Source organism: Coloeus monedula (assembly GCF_965178545.1).
Source record: "Coloeus monedula genome assembly, chromosome: 23".
Classification (NCBI taxonomy): Eukaryota; Metazoa; Chordata; class Aves; order Passeriformes; family Corvidae; genus Coloeus; species Coloeus monedula.
The window spans coordinates 2,106,432-2,132,996 of record NC_138803.1 but is presented as its reverse complement, the minus strand read 5'-3'; the positions used below and the strand labels follow the sequence as shown (position 1 = coordinate 2,132,996).

Sequence of the window (26,565 nt, the reverse complement as noted above, 5' to 3'; positions counted from 1 at the left end):
CTGTCAGAGCATGTCCAGCCATTTCGGGCCCTGCTAGCGTGTCCCGTCTCAGAGCTGGAGGGGAGGAGTGTTGAGGGGACTCATCTCTCTGGGGAGGGCTCCCTGTCTCCCCACCAAGCAGGGATTTATATTCGGAGCTGTCAAAAGGCATTGCAACTGTTTAATTAATGACATCTCCATCACTGTTTATGATGGAAGCGCCTTTATTCCAATTAAACTAGTTCCTGCTCCTAGACCAAAATCCTCTCACTCCTCTGCACTTGATGATGCTCTTTCCAATGACTGCAGCAGTCCCAGGGAGTCCTGAATCTGCGGGATCTGAATGCACTTGGCAAGTGAAATAGTTTCAGATCCAGCATCACCCCGGCCAGCACCCCTCAGCCAAAGTCTGTGCATCAGCCCCGAACCCTGAACTCCATCTTCAGCACAGTTTTGGGGGAGGAGATGCCCACTCTGACTCACAGATCTCAAGGCACCCCAGCCCCAGTGAGCTGGAGCTATTTAAGTCTCCCAGTGTGCCAGTTCATCTTCCTGACCCCAGATAACCCTTCTGCCTCTTTTATCCTGTGATCATGGGGATATCAGTCAGGAAACTCTTTTGCCAGAAGGAAAGGCCCATTCAGAGGAAGCAGGAATGTGAAAGCATCTCCCAGTCTGTGCTTTGGCCACATGGCACTTTACCATAGCATGGTTGCAGTGGGAGAGGTGACTTTGTGGGTGCAATTTGCAGCGACCCAAACCTGGGCCCTTCTTTCTCTACCTCATTCACCTCCTCCATTCATGGCTGTGGGGGAGGCAGAGGGAGGAACAAACTGGGAATCCAGATCCACCTAAAGCCCCGTGGAGAGCTGTCTGCCATCAGTGTGAGAGCCGTGTTCAGCTGCTGTCCCTGTTACAGATGAGATGCTTGGCTCTGTACAGAGAGACTTGGTGTGGTTCAAGCTGTGGGGCCAGGCTTGCCCCTATCCCTCAAACCACTGCCATGGGATGACAGCAGTCACCCCATCTGAGGGCATCACAGTGGCCCTGAGCAGCCAGTGGCCATCATGAGAGAGGACATGGAGCTGTCCTTTGCAGCCTTCTCCTGTTGCAGGGCCAGCACCCTTTGCTAATCAGGTGTTTCTGCTGCCCAGAACTCGGTAGCTCCTTGATACAGAATCCTGCTCTGATGCACATCCCACATGTTCCAGGACACTATGAGGCCCTGGGCTGCCCTAGGCAGTAGCCCCTGCTAAGCCAGACCACGGCACAGGTGCAGGTGACATGGCTTCAAGCCCCACTCAGTGGACTATTCCTCTTCTTTGGCCACTTTACCCAGGGTTAGAAAGAGCTGTTGAAGCAACCCAGCCCCCTGCTCCTGGCATCAGTGCTGGGCAGCTCCTGCAAAACGCAGCTCACGCATGCCCTTGATGTGGGCAAAACTGTAACAACAGCACCATGTCCCACCATGGAGCTGCACACCATGACACTGCTGCTCCATCCCCCTGCATCTCCCCCTAGCCCCTGCCTGGTGCAAGGGGAGAGCAACGGGGCTGCTGAAGAGTGAGGGCTGGAGCTCAGGACAGACAGCCAGCCAGCCTTGGGCACGGTCGCTCCCAGCAAAAAGCTTGTCCTGAGCTCCTCAGTCCTTTCTCCCCAGCTGCACCCTGACTTTCCAGTCACAGCTGAGTTTAGCAGCTAGCACAGACACAGAGTCCTTTATCTGGGGTTATATTTCAGCGTCCCAAAGTCTGGAGCCCTTGAAGTGCCTGTTGGGTACTCCTGCCTTACTACTTACACTCCTCTGCCCTGTCGGAGCCAGCTCTGCCTTCCCCTGCCCTGCTATCTCACAAAAACATGGCTACAAAACAAGCCTGGGTCCTGGAGCTATGAACAGGTCTTTATTTGTTGAGGTTTCTTTTGGTTTTTTTTTCCCCCTTTCTTCCCTTTGAATGAAATTCCTGCCAGCTCTAAGAGAGAGAGAGAGAGGGAAAGAGTAGCAAGTTTAACTCCTCCCATTGGAGTGTCTCACGCCCCTGCCCAGCCCTTGAAACCCAATAACCAAGATCATTCAGCAATGCCTTCCCTTGCCTGGCTGCATCCTCACCACACCGGGACCTGCCGGGGATCCCGTGCCCGCTGCGTGCCAGGCGCCGGCACCGCTCCGCTGCGCCCCGCCGAGCCCCGCGCCCGCAGCCGCCCGGCGACTCCGCGCCCCGGCCCCGCAGCCAGGGCGAGGATGGACACGCTCCTCTTCTGGGGCATTCTCCTGGCGTCCTCTGCCCGCTGCCGGGCTGTGCCTGTGGAGCCAGGTGCTGCGCCCTCCTGCCCGCCCCAGTGCCACTGCGAACAGGATGGCATCGTGCTCTCGGTGGATTGCTCCGAGCTGGGGCTTTCGGAGGTCCCTGCCAACCTGAGCCCTCTCACCGCTTACCTGTAAGTACAGCCCTTGCTGCTGCTTTTGCAATGCTTCCCCTGGACCCCTTCAACAGCTGCAGCTTTCCTCCGGCTTGGAAGTTTGTGCCACATATTCCCGAAATTAAATTTCCTGTGGAAATTAGAAACCAAGCAAAATAGCAACAAAAAAGGCAGCTCTTTGGGCAGGACCTGCCAAGCTCCCCTCCTCCCGCGCCCCTCTGCGAGCGCTGTTTATACTGCGATGTTCTGCTCTGCTCCGTGATTGCAGCGGACCACGGGAACTGACTTGTTGGGTCGATTTTGATTGTCTGAGCACATAATGGAGTATTTTTACACAGCAATTAGGGCAAACTGCTCTGGGATCCTTCTGTCAAGCATTTCAATAGCTGCAATAACTCAGGGCTTTGCGGGGTTTGGGTTGTGCTGGCCACCAGCAGTGTCCGAGTTGCCTTTTTAAAATGAGTATTAAAGTCTTGTAAGAGGTCTGTGGGGTTGGTAAGTGTTGTGTTTTGATTATTTATGTATTAATTTTATTTAAAAATTCTTGATTATCTGAATGTTTCATACCCCTTCTGATGTTAATACCCCGAAGGGTTAATTGACAGAGACTGGTGCGTTCATTTCTAGCCCTAGAGGTGGTCTCGGTGCCATCATACCGGTGGTGACTGAGGATCCTGATAAACGACTGTGGAAAATCTCAGTGTTTAACCAGGAGAGGAAACATCTCTCTCAGGGAGACAAGTTATCCCTGCAGAAGATGCTTCCTGGGTTTACAGGCAGCGCTGCAGCCACGAGCTACAGCTGTTCGGCAGACAGGCTGGGAAGGACCGCGGCATTCCGAGCTCGGAATGCAGCTGGGGCACTGCCAAGGGAAGCCTCGTGTGCCACAGCCAGCACGGACCACTGGTAGCCCCATGTTCATGTTGTGCTCAGTGTGCTGAGAGGGGACTCGAGGCTGGGAGTGGCAAACAGACCATGGTGTTGGTTTTCCGCCGTTCCTGGATTGTGCTGAGATGCAGGTGCTCAGCTGTCAGAGCAAAGCACCCGAACCCGTTCAGGAAGGGCTTTGCACAGCCAGGTGGGAGCTGCCCCAGCTGGGTAAGGGCTTCTCTGCTCCTCCCGCTCGCACGAGGAGAACGGTCTTGTGCCAGCCACTGGATGGCCAGAGCTGTACTGGGTTAGCTGGGAGAGAAATAAGACGGGAAAGGACGATGTTCACTGGAGACCATGAAAGATGAGAGAAATGGGTAATGCAGGCTGTATTTCCCCTGGGAGAGGGAACCACTTGTTACATGAGATGTGACTGCACAGAACAATCCTTCGGGCTTGGTTTGGAACCGGCTGCCCACGAGTGCAAAGTCACTGGAGCATGTGGGAGAATGCAGAACATTGCAGCATTGATGCTTCTGTGGGGACAAGCGGAAGCCCCATGAGGCACCCACTTCACCCTCCGGTACCACAGGATGGGGCACCCTCTGCTCCCACTCCGCAGAGAGGAGGCTGCGTGTCATCCCCACGGAGCTGTCCCTCGGGCTGGGAGCTGCACAGCTGCCCGCCCACACGAACCCAGGCACATTACGGTGTTCCTGGCGCTCAGTGCCACCTTCACCCTGGCCACAGTGGTTGGAGCAGGGACACAGCTCTGGGATACGGATCCCTGTGCGTGAATCCCAGCGGGTGCGGCCAGTGCCTGCTGAGGCTGCTGGCAGAGCCCTGGATTCCACTGGGACTGGGTCCTCGGGACAACCCCGCAGCACCCAGCACTTCGGGATGGTGCTGGTGCGGTCCCTTGGCCGCGGCCCCGCTCCCCGTGTTTGTACCGGCCCCGCTCCCCGTGGGCTGTACCAGCCCCTCTCTCTCCCGTGGGCTGTACCGACCCTTGTGGCTGTGCCGGCTCCGTTCCCCCGTGGGCTGTACCGACCCCGTTCCCTTGTGGCTGTGCCGGTCCCGCTCCCTCGTGGCTGTACCGACCCCGCTCCCCGTGGGCTGTACCAGCCCCTCTCTCTCCCTTGTGGCTGTACCGGCTCCGTTCCCCCGTGGGCTGTGCCGGCTCCGTTCCCTTGTGGTTGTACCGGTCCCGCTCCCTCGTGGCTGTGCCGGCCCCGTTCCCTCGTGGCTGTGCCGGCCCCGTTCCCTTGTGGCTGTACCGGCCCCGCTCCCTCGTGGGTTGTACCAGCCCCTCTCTCTCCCGTGGGCTGTACCAACGCCGTTCCCTTGTGGCTGTACCGGCCCCGTTCCCGTGTCTGTACCGGCCCCGTTCCCGTGCCTGTAGCGGCCCCGCTGCCCGTGGGCCGCTCCCCGTGGGCTCACACGGTGGCGCCAGTGACGCTCCTTTGCACGGGCAGAGCCCCCTCCCCAGCCCACCCCCGGCTGGGGGGACCCTCCGGCTGCACCGAGCGCGGGGCGGGCCCGGGGGGTGCTGGAGGGAGCCTCAGTGTTCCTCCCTCCCTCCCTCTTTGGGGAAAACCGACCCTTTTGGTGCTTATCCATTAAACCCTGCCAAGGAGAGGACGGAGCAGATATGATGGAGGCAGGAAGTCAGAATGAACTGGGAATGACTGGAGGAGGACTGGAGAGCTGGGTTTTCTCTCTGCTTCTGTCACTACTGTTAGCAAGCTATGTGAGGTTAGATTCCCAGGTACAAGTGTGCAGCCAGGGCTGGTTTGTAAAAGCAAATCAGCACAAATTTTGTAGAAAGTATGGATATTGGAGTGAGATCTAAGTTCTTCATGGAAATACAGGCTCAAACTCCACATTCAAATACATAAAGAAACGCCAGACTGCTTTGGAGAGCTACAAGGGCTGAAGAGAGAGCCCTGGAATGGCAGCAGGAGCATGTAGCTGGTGGGCAGCAGCTGCTCGCAAAACTTTCCGGCTTCTTTGCTCCGTGCTCTGTCTTCTCAGCAAGTCACTGGCACAGTGCAGAGCAGGACTTCCTCCCCAGCAAAATAAAGGATCCTCGTAATCACCTCTGATTAGACACTGCCTCACCACTAATGAGCTGGTGCCCATGCCCCATCCTGACTGTGCTGTGCCTCCACCATGCCTGTCTCTCTGCAAGAATCCTGTCCTTGCTCCCTCCTGCACCTCTCTGAACTTGACCCTGATCCCACCCATCCAAAGCAGAGTGTTTTCAGTGGAGACATCACTGGCAAAATTGCAGCTGTGGTCAAGGAGAGGGGAGAGATTTCCCCTTTAGCTGATGTGCCAGTGAGTCCCCACAGCCCTGTATCACACACCACATCTCTGTCTCTCAGCGTGTGTCAGAGGGTTGACCTGGGGCTGCAGCAGAGGTGGCTGGAGCTACTGGGGACTGACTGGAAAGGACAGCAGCAAGCTGGGGGTGCAGGAGAGTGGAGCTGCGTAGGGGAAGATTCCTCTGCGGCAGAGAGGTGACTGCACAAAGGGGCTCAGAGGAGGATGGGGAAATGGGAAAAGCTGCTTGGTGCTTAAAATATTATCTTAGCTGTGATCCCTGGCACCACTGCACACCAGCGCCCCACCTCAGATTCCCTAGGGCAGGTGTTGCACCACCTGGGCTGGTGCAGTTCAGTCCCCAGCTGTCCCCATGGCTGTCACCAGGAAGATGCCCGTAGTTGGGTGCAGGTGCTCAGTGCAGCCCCCTGTCCTAGGATGGCATCCTGATCCCCCTCATCCCCATGTATCTGGCTACCAGCCCCTACAAGGGTACAAGGGGGACAGGTGGCAATGCTGGGGGTGAAGGGATGCTCTCACTTTGCCAAGGCTGCTCCTCTTTCACCATAAAAAAATTGACACCATGTTGCTTGTGCCTGCCAGGCCCCTCCTAGGGAGGTGCTGTCCTGTCCAGCTGTCATTTGCAGGAAAGGAATGGAGAGTCTGTCTCAGCAGAGGACACCTTGGGATGGAAAGGCAGCAGCAGTAGTGCCATGGCCACATGTGGACTTCAGCTGGCCAGGGAGCACACACAGCCCCACACCCTGCACAGGTATAGAGGGACCTGACACATCTTGCAGTGCCTTATCCCCAGCCTGGACTAAGCATACATGGGGAGGGACTGGAAGGATTGCCCAGATATCCTAGGCTGGAAGACACCTCTGGAGGTCTCTTATCCACATTCAAACAGGTCCATCCTGTGAGGCTGGTCAGGATCTTCTCCAGTAGGTAAACCTGGATAATCTTAGTAGTACCTCTAAGATTCCCTCACCTTTTCCCCATTGTTTACTATCCCGTTTGTCCTAATATCTAATTGCAATTTCCTGTGGTTCCTCTTGTGCCCATTACCTCCCATCCTTCCCCTGCACAACTCCAAGGAGACATTGGCTCCAGCTTCTCTACACCCTTCCAGTCAATACTTAAAAGAGCAGAACACTCCTCCATTCCTCCTTTTCTTGTGAAGGCTGATCAAACCTACTGGTGTGAGCAGTGTGTGGGCCTCGGGCAGGGTGGGGAGCACCGCCCAGTGGAAGAGCGGGCCATGGAGATGCTGCAGGGGAAGAGATGAGGATGAAGGACACAAACCTGGAGGGTGCCAGACACCAATAGCACCGTGGCTCAAAGCTCAGCTGGAGGAGCCATCCCCCACTTCCCAAGGGTCTCAGGTCTCCCCATCCTTATGGAGGGGTCAGGCAGTTCTGCTGCTCTGTGCCCCCTCCCCAGAAACACCGGTGCCTGCTGTGTTCCTGTCCCAGGCCCCTGCACACCTTGCCGTGGAGCCAGGCACAGGCCGCTGCCTGCAGGGCTGTTCTCTGCCCTGGGAAACCAGCACAGACCTGGAGCAGGACACAGCTGATGAGGCTGTCAGGCTGCTGCTGTCACAGCAGGGTCTGGGGGGAGGGAAAAGCAGCAGATCCTGGCTGCTCCCAGGTATCACCAGGCATCTCATGAGGCTTCCCAGACAGAAAGCTTCTCATTCCCCCAGCTCATTCCTTTGAGCTGAATTGGACCAGGAGCCCTCAGGGCTGTTCTCATCTTGCAGAGACATTTTGAGACGCTGCCTGGAATTTAGCATCCCGCTGGGAGTCTGGGGCTCTGCATCACCCACTCTCTCCTCTGAGCACCCCCCCGGAATCAGGTGCTACATGACCCCTGACAGGGAGACAGGGATGCTTTGAATCTGAGCAGACACTTCCCAGGTCACACTGTGCTGGACCCAATGCTGGATAGGGCAGAGTGAGGGAAAGACACCTTTTTCTTGACATTTGCATCTTCTAAAGACCCACAGAACTGCAGGTAGGTGAGGCAGCAGGTTTGGAGGCTCAGGACATAGCTGGTGCCTGCAGCAAGTCAAGCAGCAGGGGTGAAGGCAGCTCCCCTCAGCCCGAATCCCTCCCCATGTGCCAACATCTGCCCCCTGCAGCCCCCGCTGTGGGAAGGACAGCCACCACAACCCCCTGAGATGGGGAGCACCCCAAGAGCTGCCAGAGGAGCTGGGACACCAATGGGGGGGACAGGATGGGTGGCTGCCCTCTGGAAGCCTGGGCAGGCAGGACAGCTGTGGGGAGGTGTTGGGGCTGAAGGGGTGACTGGGTCTCCAAGGAGCTGGGGTTTCCTGCAGGGATGACAGGGACCTCTGTGTGCCTTTGGGACAGTCACACACCCGAGGGAGAAAGAGGGAGCAGCCAAAAATGCAGAGAGCACAAAATCCCAATGCAAAGTGTAAATTAGATCCTTCCTGGGGACAGTGCTGCTCTCGTCCCCCAGGTGATGTCGCACAGACATCACCCATCCTGTCCCCATCCTGTGCCTGAGGCTTGCCCAGTGCCAGGGCCCATCCACATCTGCTTCCTCATGCTGTGGTCACCACAGGAGCCCCAGTGTTGCACCAGGACCCATCCAAACACACCACAAAGGTGCAGACTCACTCCCAGACCCTTCCACTCCTCAAGCCACGACAGAGCCCAGGACTATCAAATGTTACTATCAGTTGGCCAGCAGACTAAGGGCTGCTCTCTGCTTGACCTTCTTTCCTGCTGGCAGACCAAGAGGAAGTGCCATTCCCTCCCTGTACAGCCCAAAGTCCATGGTCTCATCCTTGGGAATGCCCAGAATGCCTGGGAGAAGGGCAGCCAAAGCAGGAGCAGCGGGAAACCTCTGTGGGCTCGGGGTCGTGGATGAGGGAGATAAAGCTGGTGAGAGGCACTTGAAGAGCTGGGCCCTGCACACTGCAGTGGAGTCACAGGGTCATATTCACCATTTATCAGCTTTGAGGAATTTTTTTTCCCACACTTAAAATATCGGGGCTGACAAGGGTTTCCCACTGTCAGGGATTTGGGTTCCTTCGAAGGGACTCTACAAAGTCCATCTGCTGACTCCATAGAGGCGCTTCACATGCACACAGGTGTGCTCTGCATCCTTGCTGCATCCTTACCAGCAGGATTTCAAAGATTTCAAGGGCAGGCCGCCTGGGTTCAACTCCAATTGCCCAGCACCTCAATTACAACCTCAGGGTCTCCTGTGGCTGACAGAGTTTTGCTGGCATGGTGCTAGGAAGGCCCCAGGGGGGAACATCTCCCAGCACTCATGAATGATGACACTTTGGAATACCCCAATGGGCTGGCCCAAACCAGGACCTGCCTGAGCCCCAGATTTCAGCTGCTGGCACCAAATTCAACCCAGGCTCTGGCTGGTGTTTCCCTCTGGAGCAGGCAGATGAGCACTAACCAGGAACGGTGTAATTCCTGTCCTGTGCTCCCCAGCCTGTGAGGAGGAGAAAACCAAGCAGAGAAAACCTGGGATCAGGCACAGCTTGAAGAGTGGCTTGTGAGAGAAACTGGGAAGCAACAAGGAGACAGCACAGCTCCTGAGCAAGTGTTTCCAAATGGCCTTTTGTGCCCCCTGGGCAAGGTGGAACCCCCAGCCCAGCCGAGAGCTGAAATGTCCTGGTCCCTTGGCCCACAGCAGTGCTCAGTGGGCCTTCATCCCTGCGGTGAGGATGATGAGCGTGGTCCTACAGATGCTTCATGGTTGTGTGTCTGGACTCGAGGCTCAGGGCAGAGCAGTGGGAAGACACCAAACTCCACAGCAAGCAGACAAAATAGCGGTGAGGGAGGGAGTGAGGGATGGGTGGGAGTGCTCAGAGCAAAGCCAGAATTGCAGGACCATTAATCATAGAGCCACAGGATAGTTTGGGTTGGAAGGGACCTTAAAGATCATCTCATTCCACCTTCCACCATCCAGGTTGCTCCAAGCTCTGTCCAACCTGGTCTGGGACATTTCCAGGGATGGGGCAGCCACAGCTTCTCTGGGCACCCTGTGCCAGGGCCTCAGCACCCTCAAAGAAAGAATTTCTTATGAACATATAATCTAACCCTGCCATCTGCCTGTGGGAAGCCACTGTCCCTTATCCTGTCACTATCTGCCCATGCAAAAAGCTGCTCTCCCTCTTTTCTTTAAGCCCCTTTAGGCACTGGAAGGGGCTCTAAGGTCTCCCCAGAGCCTTCTCTTCTCCAGGCTGAGCCCCACGTTTCTCAGCCTGCCTTAATAGTGAGGTCAGTCCTAGAGCTGCCTGAATAACATGTTTGATGGGATGGTTTTCCAAGCAAGATCTCATTTAATCGAAAAAGAAAAGCTTAATGAAAATGGACAGTGCTCATGGGACTGTAAATGGGTATGTATGTAGTAACAAGTTCAATCAGGAGAGATTATTTCAGTGTTTTCACTTTGCGGTGTCTTTCTAAAAAAGAGTTTCCATTTACATATTTTCACCTGCTGGTGCCACATTTACCCACAGGCAATTTAATGTTCACATTGCAGGACTTCAAGACTACCAGAGCAAAGCGTTTTGCTGTTTTTAAAACACAGTATATTGATTTTTTTGTTCTATACTAAATATTGACATGCTGGCTCTTTGTTCTAGGTTCAAGGGAAAGGAAGTTCAGAAGTCTCTGAATTTCCAATGAGGTTCATGACATCTCCTCCACTTTTCCCCCTGTTGCATCATCTCCCAGGCCCCTTCATAGGCTCTGCTCCCTTTCTGCTCTTGACATCATGAGGCAGAAGCACTATGGCTCCAGCAGTGTTCACTTAACTTGGCTGCTGTTTCCCCAGTGTGGATACTGCTGGGATTAGTGGGATGCTGTGCTCTCTGGAGGAAATGGTCCATGAAGGAGGGTTGCATTCCTCAAGTCCTCCCAGCCACAACAGGCAGTGCTGCAGGTGACAATGCAGAGGGCTGTGCCTATAGTGCCATCACTGCTGGGACCCCCCCACGATCTCAGCTCAAAAGGAAAGAGGCATCTCCTGCAGGGCTGTTGGGAAGTGCTAAAAGGTATCTGGATGTGAGCAGATGTCTCATTCTTGGTGGGGCACTTTCAGAGTACCATAGAACCATGGAATCTTCTGAGCTGGAAGGGACCCACAAGATTTGCTGAATTCGACTCCTGCATGAGAGGAGATGCAGGATCTGCCCCATCCCAAAGGCACCGGCTGGTGCCCGGGTCACTGCAGGAGAGGCAGCAGCCAAACCTTTGGTGCGCTCGCTGCGCTCCCCGGCAGAAGGGAGCAGGTGTAGGGATGGGGAGCGCGGGGGGAAGGCAGCGCAGGGGTGTTTGGAGCCACAGCGCACAGAGCTGGGGCTGTGCCGGGGATGGACAGCCGTGCAGAACCGCCAGCACGCCTCCTCCCTCCTCCCTGCCGCGGCGAACGCTGCCGGGACAGCCCGGCCGGGGCTGCAGGAGCCGCTCCGCTCGTGCTTTGAGGGATGCCGAGGGATGCAGCGCCGTGCCCGGAGCCTGGCCGGAGGGCCGGAGGGCCGGAGGGCCGGAGGGAGCTGCTGCCCGCCCACCCCGTGCCCCGGGCTCCAGCCCCGCGGGCGGGGCCCCGCTCAGCCCCGTGCCGCTTCTCCTCCCCAGCGCTCCCGAGAGCCGCGGCAGAGCCCAGCGCTCTGCGGAGTCCTCGCACCGCAAAGCCCCGCTCCCCCCTCTGCTCCCTGCCCGCCCCCCGGGCTAAGCAATATGCCACGGCCTCCCCTCTCTCCCGCCCTTTCTTGAAGAATAAGCTCATAAATCTGCCTGGGGCAACGAAAACACTGAGCTCATGGCCCTTAGATCTGTGTGGGAGGAGCTCTCGCTGGCGATTAAAGGAGTTTAAGGTTTGCTTTGAAAAGCTCTTTGATTCTGGTAGGGGCTCTGGTGCCAAAAGGCAGCGATGGGGCTGCAAATGCCTCTCCCCCTCTGCACCTGCCTGGGTCAGGGAGCAGCAGCGGCGTGGGGGAGGGAGGGGGAAGCGCAGCGCTCGCAGCGCTCTGCAGCGGCAGCTGAGGGACCCCTGCCACCCCTCTGCCAACAGCAGGGCAGTGGCTGCTGCTGCCCTGGAGACCAGACACTTCAGCCGGGATGCCAAAGTGCCTCCATGCCTGTGGAACACGCTGCTCCCCCTGATCCTTCTTCCTTCGAGGAGCTGGGTTGGTTCTCAGGCACGGGGTCCTGCCTGTGTGACAAGGACCCAAGGGAGAGGAGCGTGAGGTCAGGACAGGGATCACCAAGCAGCGCTCTGAAAAGCAGTGGGAAGGGATAGGGCAGGGCTGTCAGGGCCGGGAGGAGCCTGGGGTCTTGGAGAATGAATTGAGTTTAGTAGGGGAAGAAAAGAGATCAGAAACGGTCTTCATGAGGAACAGCGGGACTAAGCACAAACATCCTGCTGCAGCTCAGTCAAAAGAGAGCCAGGCTCCAGCCTGCGTGGAGGCAGGAGCTGTGCCAGAATGGAGAGCAGGGGGAGGATTCAGGGAGGCTCAGGTGGTGCCTCCTGTACTGCAGGGATGCATCAAGGACCCAAAAAGGGCTAATGTAAAACCATTCCCAGATGCACCAGTCCCAGGTTTGCTGGCAGTGAGGAAGGAGGGCAGCTCCCAGTCTCCTCCCCTCCATGGATGACAAGTCTCTCAAGCTATCCACAGCTCTCTGTCTCCCTTTGCCTTGTTTGCAGGCCTTCCTGTAGCTGTTTAAAGCTCTTTGAAGGATTTGCAAATGAAAAGCAGTCCCCATGGGAGTGGAGCGAGTAGAACACACCTGTAAGGGCAGGACATGCTCAAGGGACATGCTGTCTCTTCTTGTGAGCAGCCACAGGTCCCACTACAAAGAGAGCCCGGGAGACAGGATGGTTTCCAGTACTGAACATCCCCGTGGGGCACCAATTAGGAACATTCCCTTTGTTCAAAGGGAAGGTGAAGCCCAAGCACCACGTGTCATCCCATCAGATGTGCCACGGTGGGAACTGCAGGGGTGGAAGGGGAGCAGAAATGAGGCCTCCTCTGCCAAGTATGGTTGGGGAGACGAGGGGCGTGCAGGCATGGGGGCTGCTGGGAGGGTGCCCCACACACAGGGTGAAAGGCTTTGTAATGTGATGCTGAGCCCTGAAGACCACCAGCCCCTGGGACATTGCCCTGGGCCGGTGGCACCTCCTGGAGCTGGCAATGCCACGGGCATGGAGCAATGGGTGCTGCTGGCAGTGTGACATGTGGCCAACATCAGGGATCTCAGGGACCTGCAGGATCAGAAGGCACAAGGCACCTTCCCAAGGATGTTATCTGATGTGGGGATGGCTCTGGGTATAATTGCATCTTGAAACTTCAAGAGAACTCACAATTGTGGGCTATTCTTAACCTCAGTAAAGCAAATGTTCATCTTTGCATGAAACCTGCAGGAAAGACATTTGTACCTTTAGACAGAAATTAATCTTCCCTCTTTCCCAGAGAACACAAGAAAAAATTCTGGTTGTAGGAAACAATATCTGCAGTTCTGCTTTATCCCTGGTTCTGCATCCCTGCAAGTGTCCCCACCAGCCCCTCAGCACCTGGGGGCTGGGAAAGGAAATGGCCACGTGAGCGTTTCATTTGTAGAATCACAGAGTCCCAGGATGGTTTGGGTTGGAAGGGACCTTAAAGCCCATCCTGTTCCACCCCCTGCCATGGGCAGGGACACCTTCCACTATCCCAGGTTGCTCCAAGCCCCATCCAGCCTGGCCTTGGACACTTCCAGGGATCCAGGGGCAGCCACAGCTGCTCTGGGCACCCTGTGCCAGGGCCTCCCCACCCTCACAGGGAGAAGTCCTTCCCAATATCCCATCTATCCCTGCCCTCTGGCAATGGTAAGTCATTCCTTCCTGTCCTGTCCTTCCAGGGCCTCATCCAAAGTCCCTCTCCAGCTCTCCTGGAGCCCCTTTAGGCCCTGGAAGGGGCTCTGAGGTCTCCCTGGAGCTTCCTCCAGGTGAACATTACCAGCTCTCCCAGCCTGGCTCCAGAGCAGAGGGGCTCCAGCCCCGTGACCAGCTTAGAGGCCTCCTCTGGGCTCGTTGCATTCGGTGACTCCCCAGGCAGCCCTGAGACATCCTGGCAAAGGACACGACCCTGGACTTCTGTGCTGCTCAGCTCACTGCTCCCAAGGGAAGAACGAGACAGATCCATGGGGCTGCACCCTCTGGCTTTCTTCTCCCTGGACACAGGGCCATGGGGGTGGTCAGATACCATCCCATGCTGTTGTCCCAGATGTTTCCCCAAGGCCCCATCCCAAAACTGGAAGGTCTCCTCATGTACCAAAGGACAGAGATGTACCTTTAGGGTCAGCTGTGTGGTTTTGGCAGAACCAAAGGCACCACAGCCAGGACAGGACCTTGATTATAGGTGCAGGTGAGGTTTGTACTGCTGCACTCATTTCCTGTGGCAAAGTGTTCCACAGATTAATGAGGTCCTATGGCACAGACTGGTTTTACATGTGCCCTAGAAACGCCGTGTGGGGCTTTCTAGAGCATGGGGCAGCCTCCCCATGCATGCTGGCTGAAACTGCTCTTCCACTCAGGGCCAAGCAGCAGGTTCCTGCGCTGCAGGTTGTGTTTGCAGCTGCGTCCTGTGCAGGGAAGTGCCTGCCAGTTTAGGTATTGTAGTGCTTTCATGTGGTGCAAGACAGCAGAAGATTTATTAGTGACAAAAGCATGAATGCTGGAAGCCGTGATTTATTGAAGAAGGGGGAGAGGAAATGTGTTGCAGCCCGTGCTGGTTAGTGTGGTGTGTCTGAGGTGAGCTCGCACACGCTGTGAAAACCGCCCTGCTCCTCCTCGGAGAGCTCTGCCTCACCTGGCAAGACCATGGGGTGGGCCCACTCCTCTTCCAGGGGGTGACTTTACCCTGACCCTCTCACAGATGCTCTGAGGAAAGGGTTTCTCCTAGGGGAAGGCACACAAGGACTCCGACTTTTGGAAACAGGTGCCCCACAAGCTTTGGCTCCCTTGTATAGGTGGGAGATACAAAGGACAGTGCAGCACAAGGCACCAGGTTTCTAGCTCTGTCCCAGCCTTAGGGTTGACCCCAAAGCTCTCTTCCTTTCCTGTGCCTCAGTCTCCGTATCTTTAAAGCACTACTAATGAACCCTTCCCAACATGCTTTGAGATTAATTGATCAAACTGGGGCTACAGAAGAGCTGGAGACTCTCTGCACTTTCCAGCCACATGTCTGGACCTCTCGAGCTAAAACACCTTTTAAAAGTTTATTAAATAGTTCTTGAGGCTTCCATTTGTTCAGCCACCACGTGAAGAAAAGCACCACTGAACTCTCAGATTTAGTGCCTGCCTTTCATGTCCGCTGACCTCATCCCTTCTCGCTCACAGAGCAGCCACAAGTCAGAGCAGCTGCTGGAACACTCCTCACAGCCACAGGCAGCAGCTGCTTGGAGTTCCTGGGCAGCACTGGAGAACTCCACGGAGGAAGTGAACCCAGCTAGGAAATGTCAGCTTGGTCAGAGATGCTGTAAACCCCAATTCTGTTTTCTGTAGGAAGCTCCTTTACTTTCAGCACGCTTCTTCCTGAATGGATGGGGGTAAATAACAGCTAGTTCAGCTCTTTGCTGGACCTAAAAGGGAGGGGAAAGGCTGGCTTGGGTTAAAAAACGAGGGGTGTTCTTTTCAGGTTTCCCAGGCAATTAAAACTAAACCAAACCAAAACATGTTTTCTCTGACTATCTCCAAAACACTTTGCTTAGACCCAAGACAGAGTGCTTTCTTTTTTGAGTCACCTGACAATCTCTAAACCCTAAAAAAAAAAAAGTATCTCACAATGAAAACTTCCACCATCTCCCCCCAGCCCCACTGGTTTTTTTTAGGGAAGCATAATTTTCCTGTGAATTTACTTTTGACCAAAATGCTGTAGGTTCTACCTGACCTGGAAGTCACAGTCATTCAGCTGAGCTTGTGCTGTCACTTTCCCTTTCAACATTGTTTCTGGCTTTTCACCTCCCACTGCACAGACACAAAGGTCTCATGGGAGCATCACCCTCATCCCAGGGCTGTGCTGAGTTCCCAGGGAGACTAAAGAGGGGCTGGGAGAGGGAAGGAAAGAATCCATGAAGGCTCTTTTTAGCTTCAGAGAGCTCCTCTGGCTCTTCTGACTACCTCTGGCTACTGCCAAGGCACCTTTGAAACACCTTTGAAACATCTCCAGCATGTTGGGCACCATGACTGGGCTGGAGGGGAAATCCACATTCCCTTTGAAGTCTGGATACTTGAACAGTCTTAGAATTATAGGGCTGTAATGTACAGGAATGTGTGGGGCTGTAATTGTGACTTAGATCCTTGGATGAAAGGTGCTATGTACATACAAAAGGTATTATCATTATTGCTACTATTATTACTATTATTATTACTATTATTATTGCTATTATTATTATTATAGGCCTGCAATATGTGGATTGGAGATGAAAGTAGCACCAAAAGATCCTGAAATACAAGATGTGTCTTAAGGAAATTTCAGCTTGGAATTAGGTTTGTCTACACAAGAAAAGCGGAGCCAACTGGCTCCGCTGCACTGACAGCTCTGGGGTTTGATGGAAGAACTGCTGTATGCAGGCATGATTCCCAAATCCAAGTTTCTCTGACCTTCAGAAAGGTGTCTCCAGCAGGAGCAATTCCAGAGCAGCTCTAGCAGAAAAAGTGAGATCAGGCATTTTCACCATTCTTTACGAGACACCCTGATTGCTCTGTAGCCATCACAAAACAAGTCCCTGGTGTTTGAGCCATTCGGTAGGAGGTGTTTGGGAACTGGTGTCCTGGAGGCTGCAAGGGAGCCTGGAGCAAGCTCCCGGTGCCGCTGGGCACAGAGGGAGCTCCTGTGCGTTGGTCCTGCTGCCCTCCAGCAGAGACGGGTCCAGATCCAGCATCCTGTGCTCCTCATCCTCCTTCCAGCCACCAACCACCTCTCCCAGAGCAGCCTGGACGCAGTGCATGGAGAAATCCAGGATCACCTTTGATCCTTGTACGTGCTCTGGGTCTGCACAGCCTTTGCCATCAGCCTCTCGTCGTTGTCCTGCCCTGTTCTGCACCCATGTCCCATTAACAAGGGGGGCCATAAGTGAAGCCAGGCACTGGAGTGCGACTCCCCAGGACAATCTCGTGGGGATTTTCTCCTGTGTCACCGGCTCTGCAGAGCATCAGGTTTCACTTTCTACCTGAACCGCAGGGGCCGCAGAGCGGTAACTGACTCACACTGGGGAGGAGCGGGGGATGAGTCAGGTCCATCCACAGCAGCTTTTCCATTGCTAAACTCCCACAAGAGCCATCTGGCTCCTCGCAGGAGGGTTCAGCTCCCCAGCCCTGCCCAGCTCTTTCCCAGTTGCACTGATGAGCGGAGCTTTTCCCCGGTACAGTCGGGAGCGCTGGTGCCTCACCGCCCGCAGGGTGAACCGTGCGGCCCAGGAGCTCCAGCAGCAGCGTGTGCTGGAGACGGGAAGATGCTCGCCAGCCACTTGACAGCAGAAGAAAGGCTGCTCTCGGTGCGTGGGGACCACCCACCAGAGGATAAGACAAAGCAAGAGCTCTGATGCCTTGTGGCTTCCTGGTGACACCATGAAGTCTGCCACCGCTAATGGAAACCCGCTCGTTCCTCGGGGTAGCAGACATCAGTGAGAGCAGCCAACTCTCAGCATCTCTGAAACACAGCCTGTCCCTCCCGAGGAGCTGCCAGGCCATCGCTGGGCTTGGCTGGAGAGCCCCTCAGCCCAAATCCCTGCAGGCATCTCATTGTCCTTAGAAGGCAGTGAGCACGGTGAGGAATGTGCTGGGATTCGTCTCCTACCTTGGACTCTGAGTCCCAGCCGAGAAGCCGAGTATCAAACAGCATGGAGCTGCACTCCTCCTCTGCTGCCGCAAACGCTCGGAGACTCTTCGTCTATAAATCATGCCCTGTTTTGGGAGGCAGGCCTTGGATGCTTGCTGGCCACAGAGGCCCAGACTGTTCTGGTTTAGGTGCTGGCAGGATCAGCAGCTCCCCGGGGAAGCGTTCAGAAATGACCGGATTGTCAGCACTGGCACCACAAGGGAAGCCTGCCCACGTGGGCTGCATCAGAAGGAAGGAATGACAGGATCCTGTCAGCCATGTGTCCCCACAACCAGGATTCATCCTTTGGGTTGGATCCTCACTTTCTTCTGGCTGAATTTCACAGCTGCTGTTTTTGAAATGCCCTCCTGAGAAGGCCAGAAGTCCAAAAGGCATTTTTCAAGAGCTTTCAGCCGTGGCATTTCTTTTCGGGAAGTCTTTGGTCTGAACATGGATAATTATCAGCCAAAAATGACTGAAAACCACCAGCAATTTTCAGTTCTGATAAAAATGCTATTCTCTCTTTTACAGTGTCAACAACTGTGTTTTGCTCCTTGTTCATTATGGTTTCCTGCAAGACGAGTCAAATATCTGCAGGCAGCTATTCCCTGGGATCCCAGCAGTTTATCCATCTCTGTCACCCAACATAGTCCCTTCTCCCAGGACATTTCTGTTACCTCCAAGAACAAGCAGAATGCTGCTCTGGCCCAGGGTCCGAGCTGTGTGTGGATGGCAATAACATTTATGGAGCTGGCTGGGTTGCTCTTCGCTCCACTGTGAGGCTCAGCTCAGAGAGGAAGGGCAAGCCACAGCTCAGAATGGTGCTGGCTGATAAAGTCAGGGCAGCAGAGGGCAACAGATTAGGTGGGAAAATCAAGCAATAAAGCCCATGAGTATCTGTGAAACTGTAGGAGCAGGAAATCTTGCCTGATGAAGCAAGGTGGGGAGCAGAGTCTCTCCCTCTGTGTCCTGGGCTTTTCTTTGCAGGCAGCCCAGGATTAGGCACTTAACTGCAGCTGATGAGAAGATGAGATGCTGCTTCCCAGAAGGAAGGCAGGCTGGGATGGTTGAGTGGCTCCTCAAGGGTCACTGTGCTGCAGTCCAAGAAAAGGAAGAGATGGTGTGGGTTGGGACTTCTCAGCAGAGGTGATCAGAAAACTGGACACCAGGGTTCTCACTCTGTGTTGCCATCCAGAGAAAAGCGCAAGACGCTCAATGAGCTGCGGCAAATCCAAGGCTGACTCTGCACTGGCCCAGAGAGCTTCCCTGCAGGGCAGCTTGTGTGTGCTGTTCCTGACCAGCAGCTCAGATCCCCCCCAGTTCTGCCTGATCCCTCTCCCCAGCAGGAGCAGAGAGAGGATCAGAAGGGCAACACTGACAACTCTCATGGGTCAAGACCAAGACAGTTCGGGAGGTAGAGCACAGCTGGGTGTGCAAGAAGAACAAAACCAGGAAATCATGCACTGCTTCCCACGCCAGTCAGGTGTTTCCAGGGAAGCAAGGCTTTGTCACACCTGATGGTTCATTGAGAAGACAAGTGTCATAACCACTAATGTGCCCCCTTGCTGCCCTTTTCCCCACCTCTTTTAGTGCTGAGCCTGATGTTATAGGATGTGGGCCATCCTTTTGATCAGCTCAGGTCACAGCTGTCCAAGCTGTGTTCCATCCCCACTTCTCACATGCCCCCAGACTGCTCCTGGTGGGGACAGAGAGGGGGAGAGCTGCTGTGCAAGCACTCTTCAGCAGTAGCCAGGATGCTGGTGTGTCATCAGCATAGCCACAGACCCAAACCACAGCACCCCATGGGCTGCTATGAGGAAAATTTTCTCCATCCCAGCCAGAACTAGTCCACACCTCCATCAGTTTGCCCAGCTCCAGCTGCTTGTACTTCTCCCTGGCAGGTTTTTGCAGGCTGGTGTGGAGATCAAGGCTCTCTTCCCAGATCCTGTTATCACCATGTTTATTCATGGCCACAGCAGAGCAGAATCATGCTTTAGCTGATCTTGTTATTGGCCTTGATCTTCTAGAGCATGGTGTAGATGCTTGTTGCTGTTGTGGGCAGGATTCTGCTCAATCTCGATAATCAATCCAATTCTGATAAATCAATCTGATTTATTCACTTTATATCAGGTTCTTTCTGTAATGATTTTCCTCAGTTGTGTGACATCCTCCCTGGCCATGTTTCTCACAGCAGTTTGGGGGTAGAAAGGTAATATTGATGTCCTGTAGCTCCAGGCCCACAGTCTTCCCCAGAGTCCCACACACCTGGTTACACAACAGCACAAGCCTTCTGGGGCAGGGCCCAGACACACCATGATTTTTCTAAAGGCCCAAATAAAAACTGATGTTTAGTTATGACATTCTTCTGCTTGGCAGATGTGAGGGAGTTTTGGATCTGGGCAGTTCTTTGTCTGAGGTCTGACTGGGTGAGATCAGAAGTTTTCTGAAGTTCCTTGGCCTGTCCTTGCTATTCCTGATAGAGATTGAACTTTCACCAGACCCACCAGATTCATGCTTAGACATAAAAAGGCTTCTTGTTGCCCTGAGCCATGGAGGTATCTTGGCTGGGGGTGACCTATCCCACTTGCATGACTGCAGGTCTTAGCACATGAGGGAGTCCCAGAGTTGTACTGGAGGAGCTTTGATACCCTGTTGTTACCCATTATTGTCTCACAATGCTTCTTATTTTAAAGTTCCATCTTGGCTAGGTCTTGGATGTGTGACAGACCTCCAGGGCTGGGACCACTGTTCTCCGTGTTCTCTGAAACAGCTCCAGGTGCTTTCTTGTGAGATTGAGATATTCAGAAGGGAGAGCACGAGCAGAGATGTTGCTGTACACCCAACAATGCACCATCAAGGTGAAGGGTCTGGAGGAGAAGTCTGATGAGGAGTGGCTGAGGGATCTGGGGGTGCTCTGAGGGATCTGGAGGAAAGGAAGCTCAGGGGGGACGTTCTGGCTCCCCACAGCTCCCTGACAGGAGAGGGCAGCCAGGGGAAGTTGGGGTCTGCTCCCAGGGAACAGGGACAGGAGGAAACGGACTCAAGCTGTGCCAGGAGTGGTTTAGGCTGAATATTAGGGAAAAACTCCACCCTGAAAGGGTTGTCAAGTCCTAGAACAAGATGTCCAGGGCAGTGCTGGAGTCACCACCCTAGAACCATTCAAAAGATGTGTGGATGTGGCACGTGGGGACATGATTTAGTGGTGGCATTGACAGTGCTGGGGGAATGGCTGGACTTGATCTTAGAGGCCTTTCCCAGCCTCAATGATTCGATGATTCCGTGATCAAGCAGAGCTTAGAGGAGACCTGGTTTTGCCCTGGCACTGCACTGAGATTCCTATGAGGCACTAGAGGTGCCCAAATCTCAAGCAGACAGACTGCACATGTTCAGAGCAGCTGGGGGGGGGGTGGAGGGTCAGACCATGACAGTCATACCTGACAGGTCACCTTGAGAGCCACAAGCTGTCTGCCAGAAGCCCTTCCCCAGAGCTGTTGGACGTGCCAGAAGGATACTCTGCCCGCTCAGGGAACAGGGAGCAGGGAAGCCACCTGCCCAGCATCCCCCTCAAATGCAGATCCCAAGCTGTTGGGAAAGGAGCCTCTGTGGAGGCTGAGCAATGGCCACAGAAATCTTTACCCTGTGGCCAGTGCAGCAGGAGCTCATGGGGGCAGAAGGTGCAGGGAGCAGCAGAGTGCCCTCCTTCCTCATCTCAGCCAGCTGGGTGCTATCTGCAGTGGTGGAGGTGGTGTGTGCCTGGCATTTAACCTTCCCTTGGCCACGTGCTACTGGGATTTCCCCACCTGGCACTCAGCAGGTGTGAACAGAGCTGTTTGCCCTGTGGATTTTGGAGTGATGAGGCTGGAGAATGTGTAACCTTCATCAGCCTGGAGCCTGCCATGGTCTTTGATGGCTTTCTTTGTGCTAGGAAAGGTGTTTCACTGCTCACATTCCTTAAACAGTGCCCACCAGATGTTCCCTGAGAACACCTGTGGGCTGTTTCCCACAGGTGGATCCTGTCAGCTCCAGGCTCTCAGATATTGTCATTTTGGAGTATTGCTGGCTTTTGCTGTTGCTCACGCTGGTGAAACTTGTCTGGACAGGACAGATGATCTTTTGGTGCCTGAGCAGAGGGAATGCCAATGAGTCACCCACAGGGCATCTGATTTCCAGACGTGGCCCACACACTTCATTGCCTTTCTCCCAGGAGACCAGGCCACAGGTTCTGAGCTTCTTGTGCCACCGATGTGTATCGAAGGGAGGGAGCAGAGCTGGCACTCAGGGCTTTCCACCAGCAGGCAGAGGTTCCCACATCCTGCAGCTGCCATGGAGCTGGGAGCAAAAGGGACTGGTGGGATGTCCTCTCTCATTCATGAGGAATGTCTGGGCCAGTTCCCTATCTGCAGCTGTGGGAGGAATGAGCAGCAGGAGCAGCCTGATCCTGCGGCAGGGAGGGTCCTTGGCAGCTCTTTCCACCTCAGAGCCCCTGCAGGTCATCTCTGGCTGCCTGTATGTGGTGGCAGTGTCCCTCAGGCACTGTGAAGATGGCCAGGACTCAGGAGACCCCGACCAGCTGCGTGTGGCATTAGGCACATTGGGCCACAGCCCCAGCAAGGAGGTCCCGTTCCCCTCTCTGGGTCAGAGGATGGACCAGGCACAGACTGCCTCACCCCAGAGTCCTGCCTCCCACCCTCCTCTGCCCCCCTTGCTGTCCCACACAGTTTGCCCCATCTGCTGCTCATGCCACCAGCACCAGAGAGAGCTGGGTAAAACCAGTGCTCGGCACCCAGGCATTGGTGCAGCACAGGGCAGCCAGAGGTGGGGAGTTTGCACAAGTTCTGCTCATGATTTCCCAGTCCAGGAGAGCACCAGGGAGCATTGGGCCTGCCCATAGATCTTGGTCATTGCCAGGGTAACCCCCAGCAGTTTAAAAACTCCTTCTCCTTAGTGAACCTTCCCATTACAAGTCACAATGGAACAATTCATTATTAGTGATGTGTGCAGGCTCTGCATTCCTGTGGCTCTGCTGTCCCTGCAAGAATGTGGGGACTGATCGAAACAGGTGAACCCATCTCATCTGCATTGTCTTTGGTGATTTAATAGTTCCAGGTACTGCTCTCTAAGTCTTTGGCAATTACCTGCTTCTTAATCCTCCACATCCACCAGCTTCCAGGTAATGCAGCCAAGTGGATTTGCACTGAATCACATCTGTCAAAAAAAAGGAATCAGAAACACTCTGCTTGAGGGTCCCTTCAATGCTCACGCCACAGCAACCAGCAGGGATGTCAAAACATGAGCTTCCAACCTTTCTCCAAGCATGAGTACTCAAACCAAGTCCTGCTGTCAAAAGCTTCTGTTTCCCCCCAGAATTCTCATCACTCAATGCTGCCTGTGAATTTCCTCAGTTTAAAAGAATCATCTTTTGCACCTGTGTGGGAGCAGGTACCCAGATGGGTGGGATGGAGGTAAGCAGTGTCCCAGAGTCAGTGCTGGCAGGCAGGGGTGGGTAGCCCTGGGTGGGCTGGTGGATGCACAGCCCTGTGGGGCTGCAGCTGGGTTCCCCAGAGGGAAGGCAGAACAGCATCCTCTGATCACAGCAGGGAGCTGTGTCCCAGGAATAGCTTTCTTTTCTCTACGGGAGGGCCCCGTGCCTAGGACAGAGCAAGGTGACCTATTAGCAGTGTTAAAGGGAGTTCTGTTCTCATGCCATTTGCACTCAGCCCATCAGGGCCTGGCTTGTCCTCTGATGAGGGAGGTGTGAGCACTCCAGCATGGACACTAGAGACCTGTTGGCCACAGGGACCATGATCCTTTGGCAGCCCAAGATTGTTGGGTGGATCTACTTTAGCACTGTGCTCCCACCTCACTGCCCATCTCATCCAGAACTGTCCTGGAGACAACAGAGTGAGTCACTGCCGTGATTTCCTCAGTGGACTGTGACTGTGTCAGGGCTATTCCTCAGGTGGGGCTTTATCTGTGGGACAGGTTTCTTTATGCTGCCCTCATTCTGCCCACAGAGCCTGGCTGCTTGGGGAGTGCATGGGCCGAAGGTGGCCACCCCCTGGTTTCATTCAGTCTGTCAGTGAGCTCACGGCCCTCACAAGGCAGCCTGGGCCTGGCCAAGGACTGGCTTTGCTGGAGACTGCTTGTGTAGGCAGCTGGCTCTTCATATTCCTCCTTTCCAAGCATTTTAGGTGTTTCTAGTCTGATTTCCTTACAAGAACATGGAAAGGGAAAAAAGCCTACAGACTGTGCTGGAGCAACAACTGAAAGCAGAACAAAACAGAAACAGAGACGTTTTTCCAGACAGAAATAAGGTCTACGGGATAGGAAAAGGCTGGATTAGAACTCAAAGTAGGAATCCTTAAGAGATGCACAGGCAGAGTTTTGAGGAGCTGTTGGCAGCTGAGTGTAGGAAGGTTTGGGGATGGCCCATTATTTGTCATGGAGGTGTGGCATTCTTGGCAAGGGGTTTCCCTGGACATGGGCCTCCAAACCCATCTACCACAGTGTGTCCTGGATTTCCCAGTGTCTGATGGATGGCAAATTTTCACAAGATTTTCAGTGGCATTCCAGGAGCTCTCCAATGCGCATAACTCTCAAGGCAAAGAAATGCTGCCCTGTGAGTTCCCTCATAATCCAGAATTTCTTGGATTTGACACTCTGGAGGGTCACCAACATAGATGAGAGGGAGGGCAGTGTGGATACAAATATGCTGCTAGCAATAATTTCTCTTGCTTCTTTCCAGTCCTGTGAGATATTTTTCTCTCTCATGGAAGATATCAGTAGGGTTCTATAAGCTATGAATACCTGTGACCTTGCAAAGCTTTGTTTATAGTACAGTAGAAAAATATTTTGACAATGGATGTTTTAGGATTTTAGCCAATCACCCCAAGGGGTGACTGATCCTTGTCCAATTAGACTATGAAGAAAAGAAGTCTATAAAAGAGTTTGTAAAATAATTAAATAAATCAATCTTGCTGCACAATTCCTGCCTGCTGGATCTCTCTTCTCCTCCCTACCACTGCGGGATACCGTGATAGGGCAGTGCTTTTTCAAACGTGTCTTCATGGGGATTCATGAAACAGGAAGAACTCAAAGCAGCAAAGATGTAATTTATTGGGTGGATCTGGGCAGAAATTGTGAAAGGTTCCCCACAAAAACAACAGTTACATTTTTAGATGAGAGTGAAGTTTGTAGGTGTTTTGTCTAGACTGTCTCTTCTTTTGATGAAGTTGGAGACTCCCAACAATGAAAATCTGGCTGGGCTTTAAAGACTTCCTTTGATATTTTCAGAAGGGACTGTAAACCCTTCTGAAGACAGAAGGGTACAGAAGGCACAGTCTGGCCTGGGTGAGAAATCTGGTCTTTTGTAATTTAGTGTACCAGAGAGTGAAATAATTGATAGGCCTCAGCCTGTCAGTCCAGACAATTGTACAGATAAATGAAAGGAGGAATGCTATGGGAAGCAGGATAAAATACACCCCACCAGTCAAACAGTACAAGCCCAACCATCATCCCAGAGTTTAGTTTAGTTTCTATATTTACCCATTACCTTAAAGTGAATACACAGCAGTGAATAACTCTTTTGTTCCCAATAGGATAAGAAGTTCTTTCCAAAACACGGATTAAATCTGAGGCTTTCAGTGAGAAATCCCAGTAGGCAACAAGTTTACAAGTTAAGAAAAGCTGAGCTGCTCCTTAATAGCAGGAGGGTAGCTACACAGTAGAAGCTGTATTGTCTTAATTAAGCTGGTTAATAATGCCAAAAAAGAGCCATTCTGATTCCCTGGAGGTAGGAAATGTAAGCTTACATCAAAATGGAAGCTAAAGAGAGCTGGTGCGACTACAGAGGCAGAGGCATCTCCAGCTCCTCAGCCTTGATCTATTGTAAAACACACTCCAGGCTGTCCCCAGGCACATTAGGCTGGTCAAAAAGAGTATGGTGAGAAGCTTCTAATCCCTGAACAACCTCCTGTGTCAGAAATGTGGCTTGCTTATACCTTGAACCAAGCATCCCATTATGGGCTCACAGCTGTCTCCCAGCCAGTGCTGGGTGCTGATGTGTGCATACTGCAGAGTCATGGAATCTCCTGAGCTGGGAAAGACCCACAGGGATCACAGACTCCAACTCGGCACAGACACCCCAACAATCCCACCCTGTGCACCCGGAGAGCCTTGGCCAAACGCTCCTGGAGCTCTGGCAGCCTCGGGGCTGTGCCCATTCATTCCCTGCGGAGCCTGGGCAGTGCCCAGCACCCTCGGGGGGAAGAACCTTTCCCTGGTATCCAGCCTGACCCTGCCCTGACACAGCTCCAGCCCTCCCCTGGCTCCTGTCCCTGCTCACAGGGAGCGGAAATTGGAGGCTGTAGACTGAGATGAGCTCTCCCCTCGGTCTCCTCTCCTGCAGCTGAACAAGCCGAGTGACCTCAGCTGCTCTTCGTGTGACCCCCACAGACCCTTCACCATCCCAGCGCCCCTCCTTTAGAAGCTCTCTAGCAGATTTAGATCTTTTTTATATTGTGGTGCCCAAAACTGGCCCCAGTACTTGAGGTGAGGCTGCCCAGAGCAGAGCAGAGCAGAGCAGGACAATCCCTCCCTGGCCCCACTGGCCTCCTGGGGCCCCCCAGGACCTGGCTGGCCCTTCTGGCTCCAGGGCACTGCTGACACATTCAACTTGCTGTGGAGCAGGACCCCAAGGTCCCTTCCCGTGGGGCTGCTCTGCAGCCCCTCACTCCCCAGTATGCCCACACATCCAAAGTGCTCCATCCTCGGTGCAGAACCCAGCACTTGCCCCAGTCAAACTTCATTGTTCAGCCTGGAGAAGGAAGGCTTTTGGAGGTGACATAATTGGGGCCTTCCAGTACCATAAGGGAGCCTGCAAGGAAGATGGAGAGAGACTGTTTATGAGGGCCTGGAGTACAGGATGAGGGGAAACTGCTTCAGACTGACAGAGTAGGTTTAGTTATTAGGAAGAAGTCCTTCCCTGTGAGGGTGGGCAGGCTCTGGCACAGGGTGCCCAGAGAAGCTGTGGCTGCCCCTGGATCCCTGGCAGTGTCCAAGGCCAGGCTGGACGGGGCTTGGAGCAACCTGGGACAGTGGAAGGTGTCCCTGCC

General features: G+C 54.1%; 1 protein-coding gene across 1 annotated transcript in view; it reads left to right on the top strand.

Moving 5' to 3' along the window:
* Positions 1–2,218: 2,218 nt before the first annotated feature.
* Positions 2,219–26,565, top strand: part of LGR6 (leucine rich repeat containing G protein-coupled receptor 6) — a gene marked incomplete at both ends in the record, with an annotated part of 149,761 nt that continues 125,414 nt past the window's right edge. Inside the window, one exon of the mRNA XM_082296250.1 lies at positions 2,219–2,415. Within this exon, the coding sequence (XP_082152376.1) occupies positions 2,219–2,415 (197 nt within the window). The remainder of the gene's footprint in view (positions 2,416–26,565) is intronic.